This window comes from Lagopus leucura, unplaced genomic scaffold (assembly GCF_019238085.1).
Source record: "Lagopus leucura isolate 7727_CA_CO unplaced genomic scaffold, USGS_WTPT01 Super-Scaffold_100033, whole genome shotgun sequence".
Taxonomy (NCBI): domain Eukaryota; kingdom Metazoa; phylum Chordata; class Aves; order Galliformes; family Phasianidae; genus Lagopus; species Lagopus leucura.
This window is the reverse complement of record NW_024962282.1, coordinates 3,125,232-3,131,231: the sequence shown is the minus strand read 5'-3', so window position 1 is coordinate 3,131,231 and position 6,000 is coordinate 3,125,232. Positions and strand designations below refer to the sequence as shown.

Genomic DNA, 6,000 nt, shown 5'->3' with positions numbered 1-6,000 from the left:
ACAGCTTTGTTGCCCTTCTTTGGACACATTCCAGTACATCAGTGTTATATTTCTAGGAGTTAAACTACAGAAATGAATCTTATCACATTCTGAACAGAGTCCTTTGTCAGGTCAAAAGCAGACCAAGGAGTGCATAAAATGCCTAGCAAACGTAGCAGAATAGGAGCAAGCAGATTTAGCTAGTTCTGTTCTTGCTGTCTTCCTCACACCACAAGGCATGCTCAGTGTGGTCTGAGTGGATGTGCTCGCTGTGGAGTTGAGACTTCCTATTACTGCATCTAATTATCTTTCTGTCTTTGAAATCTCTCCCCCAGGCTCACTAGCGGTTTAAAATTGAACTGTCAGAGCTGTCAGTCAAGCCTTAGCAATACTTTCATTCATTGATAACCATTCTGCGGCCTATACAGTCTTAATCAAGCGAATCCTAATAACACCAGTTCTTCTCACAGCTTTTCCCGTTTCCCAGAAGGATGGAAAAGCTCTCTGCAGTTCTATGGGAAAGATGGCTTAAGAGCCCAGTTAATTGTGCTGCAGATCGCTGCGGAGGCTGGCAGAGCCGTCTTACTGCTGTCTCCGATGCCCACACAGCATTAGGAACTCGCTGTGTCTTTGCAGCGTGGCTTCCACCGTGCAGTTTCACGTGCGTGTCAGGCTGTTAACTCGATTCATTCAGCATCATGGATGTCATCTTAAAAACGATAATCCTAAAAGACTGGCGAATGTTTTCTCCTCTTATAAGCCGTGCTGAAGGGGAAAGTGAGGAGAACACAAGGAAGATGCGTGATGTGAAAGGCACCGCCGGAGAGCCGGCTGAGGTGAGGAGAGGAAGGGGAGCCGCTCGGAGCTAATTGTAGCGCGGTGAGGCGATCCCAGGTCCCTCGGCGTTAAGACATGCTCTCATCGCACAGCGCGGCACGCGTGGCGCGGCCCTCGGCCTGAGTCATTCTCGTTCTTTGTCCCCTGTTCCTAAGGAAATGTTTGCGGGGCAGATTTCTTGCACTCAGCTGTGCAAACGCAACTGTTAGCAGTTATGTCTGTGGCAATAGAAAACAACACGTCCCCTGGTGCCTGGGGAGAGCATTTGCGACAGCCGCTCAGCCGCCGTCCCGCGGGGCTGAGTCACATTTCCCACCCCTCGCAGCTCCTCACGGCGCGACCGCGCGCCTCGCACCCCAACCCGCTCCCCCCGCCCCTCCGCGCCCAGCAGCATGACGTCACCCCCGAGTGCAGTACGCAAGCGCAGCATTGCGGTCCCTCGGCCCGCGCCGCCCCCCCCCCGCGGTAACAGCTGGGGGCCGTACCCACAATGCCGCGCGGCGCTGCCCGCTCCGCTCCATCATGGAGGCGGCCGCCGCAGCTGGCGCAGCTGGCGCAGCCCCGCCGCCCGACGCCGCCCGGCCCTGCAGCCCCTGAGCCCCGCGCACCCCTCGGGCTCCAGCATGAGCGGCGGCAGCGGGGGCGGCTCCTCGGCACCCGGCCGCTTCGCCGACTACTTCGTGATCTGTGGGCTGGACACCGAGACCGGTCTGGAGCCGGACGAGCTCTCCGGTGAGTGACCGCGGGCGGGGGGCGGCGGCCGATACCGGGACGCAGCAGGCGGGCGACCGCCCCGCCGTTCTCCACCCGCGGCCGTCAGCGCCGCGTCGCGCGGCCCCGGGCGCGGCGGGAGCAGCGACACCGGGCGGGGGCCCCGGGCGGGTTTGGGCGCCCCCCGGTCCGGGCGGCGGTGCCCCGGGAGTCGCGGGGCTGTTCGGAATGCGGCAGTGCCCGCGGGAGCGTGCGGAACTTCGTGCGAAACGCGACCGAGTGCCGCTTCCCAACGGCGTAGGGAAATCAGGGGTGCAAGGAGAGGGGTTGGGGGACTCGTTATCTGCGACCGTCTCGGCCTCGGCAGCGATCTGCCGCGCTCTTCCCGGAGTGTGGTGGCACGCACCAACTTTTGGTGAGGAACCTGAGCTCTAGCTGCGCTCTGATAACGTGGAATTGGATTTTAGGGAGAAAGTAACAGTTGTTTTACTTGCTCTGTTCTATTTTTTGATTCTACATGGGATACAGATTCTCTTCCTGCAGGACCTAACAGAAATAGTGTTAAGAACGATTGGCTTTGTTAGAGAACGTGCTACATGTGTGTGTTTGGGGCCAGCAGTGCCCTGCAGCGCGGTGCCAAAGCCCTGCTTTAGGGCTGCCCATTTGCCCTTTGCTGTGGCTGTGCCTGGGGTCAGCCTTGGCCTCGTTGCACGGGCTGCAAGTGTGTTGGGTTGCTGAGTGTTCAGAAAGGTGAACCATTGCCATGGCAAAAACTTGGCCTTGGTGCTTGGTTGTATGTGCGAGATCAGTACCACTGATGATATGTCTGGTTGGTTGGTAGTTTAACTGCCTTGATTGTACCGTGTTTATTTGTTTAACTAACTTGGTTTTGTAATACATGTTTGTTTTGCATCTGTCTTAAAAGCACTGTCTGAATTAATGCCTGTTTCTCGTAGGGTGAAATATATGTTATGGAACTCATCTCTTGCAATTGATGAAAATGATTTGATTGGAATTGATGAAAAAATGAACTCTGCACATTTTGGGCCATGATGATAACTTTCTTCTTTTAATGACTTGAAAGGCGATTTCTCCTCAGTTCATGATGCTGAGCGGGACCTTACCTCTACCCCTCTGTATGCTACAGTAGCTGCAGGCTTACTGTTTGAGGATCCTATGCAGTGTAACGGTCTGCACTTTAATGGCCTTTTAAATTACACCAGCAACTCAATGTAAGAAATAGAACAAAATGCAACATAACTTCCTTGAAGGATGTAGGTGATTCCATTGTCTAAATTAAATCATAAGTGAGCAAAGTTTCTAGATTAAAAACAGTTTCTAATGTGAATGTCGTAACTCATTTACTACATGCCTATTTGTGTAACGTAGTGCATGGCACATTTGCTGGTAGTCTCTGATCTCAGTGGGCACGTGAATAACTCACATAATGAAATGCAAAAACATGGTGTTCCTTTGAGCTGGCTATCAAACAGGGATCTGAAAAAGAGATCACTGCCTTTTTTTAGTAATTCTGTTTGAATCTGCAGTTGCGAGGGCTGGAGCATGGTGTTCTTTATTTGCTTTCCCTATTAAGGACTGCACCTAGAGCTTATAGTGCTGTAGTGTGAGATACCTTGCACTCCACTTTTGCCCCATCTGATTGTGCTGCTGGTGATAAGAGGTGTGTGCTGTGCTGTGGGAGGCTGGTCTGTGCATGTTTGAGGAGCAGGTTAAGAATAAAAAAGAAGAGGGAGGAATGAGGAGAAGGAGAAGTTGATAATGTCCCAACAGTAGAGCTAGCCAGAATTCCAGTGTGTTTTGCTGAGTTTGTTGCATTATTAATAATGCACAGCAGTGGCACTGATAATGCTTTCTAAATCATCTTTTAGGTTACAGCCTCCTTCTGTGCCCGCTGATACACGTGCAAAGGGCCTCTGTTGGTTTCAGTGGGTTTTGGGTCAGGCTTTGAAACACTGTACTTCCTGGAAGGTTTTCTTGTTTGAATGAAAGGCTTATTGTGGAGTGGGGCTTTTTGTGTGGCTGTTTTTTTTTTTTTTTTTTTTTTTTTTTTTTCTTATTATTTCTGTGCCGAAAAATAGGACCTGAATCCTTGCCCTCTTGAGACAATCTGCTTCCGAAGCGTCCATTGTTGGGAGAGCGGCAGCAGCCCCGGCTGCCGGCTGAGGCTGCGAGTCCCCGCGGGGCTCCCCCGCACCAGGGCTGCGGTGTGCAGCCGGCACGGCATGATGTCATCGCCGCCCCGCCGCAGGGAGCGGGGAGCTGCCGGGCGCTGCGGGCACCGGGTGCTGCCTGCAGGGCACCCGGCAGGAGAGGCTGTGGGCATTCCAGGTCCTCAGCCGTGCTGTTCGTAGTGCGGCCTCCTTGCGGGCTTGTCGGTGGAGCCTAAGAGCGAGGATTGATGCTCAGTCTGGCTCCTGCTGGAGCAGACACCTGTGATAGCCTTTCTCCTTTGTGCGTTGGAAGCTTGTTAAACAGTACAGCCATGATATTTTTTTTTTCTTGAGTGATGGAAAATGTGCAGTTGATGCTAAATGTATACACGCATATTGTTTTCTATCAGTGTGTAAAGTGATGTTTGCTTACTTGTGATATAATGAAAAATAGCATATGTAGGGCTTCCTAGTTAGCATGGGCTAAAGATATTTTCTGTAGCTTGGGCTCTTCTATCCACAGGTGTGAGGTAGTTATCTAGTTTTCTCATCATGATGATCGTGTTCTTAGAAGCAGGAGGCAGAATTTTGCTAGAGGGAGGTAGAACAAACCCACAGACAAACATACAGCTCCTGGGGCTTGGAGCTCACTGAAACTTCATCCAACAGCGTTTCTGGGCTGATCTGGAGAGGGCTGAGGTATGTTTCCCAGTGATGACAAGGTGCTGGAAGTGATGACATATCTCTTAGGTGCTGTGCAGTATTTTGGGACATATGCTTCTTCAGAAAGGAAATGATGAAATACATCAACTGCCAACAATCTTTGTGTGTTGCAGTTCGTAATGCTGCAACATCATGCTGGGATTTCCTAATCTCTGTTGAGGAGTGCGTCCTGGAGAGGAGAACAAAGTGGTGCCTTGTCCTTCTGCTGGAATCCCTTCTGTGTTGAATTGCTTAGATGAGAACTGAGGGGTGGTGAAAGTAGTACTTGTGCTCCACTGAACGGTTAGAATTGTTATTCCACATTCTTTTTCTCTAAAGGTTTTGTTTTCTTTTCCTTTTCTGTGGTGCGTTAACTTTTACCAACCACGTACCAGTAGTTTGTTTATTATGCAGTGGCAGAGCAGTGGATGAACTTGCTGTTGCGTTCCTTACATGTAAGTTGCCTTCACATAATGTGAAATTCAGACACAAATACGTGGGCGCTGTATTCTCACCCCATACTTTCAGTATTGCATGTGCCTTCATAGTAGTGAGTGCTGTATTGTAAAGATGGTAGTAGTTATTTCAGGAATAACAGCATTACATGGAGATGTAGTTGGAAAAGGAAAATGCTTATAATCTCTGAAGAAAAGGATGATGGTTTACAAACAGGATTATTGAAAAAACAAGAACTAAAAACTAACCAACCAAAAAAAACCCAACAAAAACTAAAAAAAAAACAAGCGAACCCAATAATGTTCTGGATGACTAAAGCCAATGATTGGTGTGTCAACCATATTTCTTTCTGCAGTTCTTCCTGGTCTGAACAGATCATAGAAGGTATGGTCCTAAGATGAATCTATTCAATAGGTAAACTCCTGTTTCTTTTACCAAGATCAGTGTTTTAGTGCTTTGACTTGTCAGTGTGATGATGGGCTTCATTCTTGAAGGAGGTTGCAAATGATGTTAGTGAAGGCTTGTGTCCAGGCTTTCTCCTTCCTATAGGCACTTCTAATGTGCCTTTTCAGAATCCATACTCATTTTCTATTTACTTCGTGGAAATGTAATACTATTTTAATTATCCTTAATCTCCCATACCTTTTACTTGCGTCTTGTTTCCAACAGCACTGAGATAAGATCAGTGTATATCAATGATGTAGCATCATGGGACCGATCAGGAGTAACGCATGTGTGTGCTGAGACACTAGCTGCTTTATTAGTGCTGGTGTGTGAAATTCTAAGTGACGATGTGTGGTATTTATTTAGCTACACTCAAAATTAATCTGACAAACTGACATGAGAGCAAGTGTTTCTCCTCACCAGTAGAAGAGAAATGTTGTCTCACCTCATCCCTGTGCCAGTAATTGAAGTGTCATTGTTTTTCTATTTTGCTTGGTTCCGGTTTAAGATGTCAACTTACCTTCATATATGCCTTTTGGTAGCGTGTATGAAGTGTTTTAAAATATGGGTATGATGATGTAACTGAGAGCATTAGTCAGATATATAAAGCAACGCATGCTACTTAGTAGTTCAGAATTGGTACAGCAGTTTCCTGTAGTAATGTTGTTGTTGGATCCTGTGCTAGTCTGCAAGTTCGACA

The 6,000-nt window shown here is 48.7% G+C and overlaps 1 protein-coding gene across 3 annotated transcripts in view; it reads left to right on the top strand.

Moving 5' to 3' along the window:
• The first annotated feature begins 1,423 nt into the window (after positions 1 to 1,423).
• DENND5A (DENN domain containing 5A) overlaps positions 1,424 to 6,000 on the top strand; it is a 59,302-nt gene continuing 54,725 nt past the window's right edge. For all 3 annotated transcript variants that reach the window (XM_042882032.1, XM_042882031.1, XM_042882033.1), the window contains exon 1: positions 1,424 to 1,548. In XM_042882032.1, coding sequence (XP_042737966.1) covers positions 1,440 to 1,548 — 109 coding nt within the window. In that variant the 5' untranslated portion in view covers positions 1,424 to 1,439. The remainder of the gene's footprint in view (positions 1,549 to 6,000) is intronic.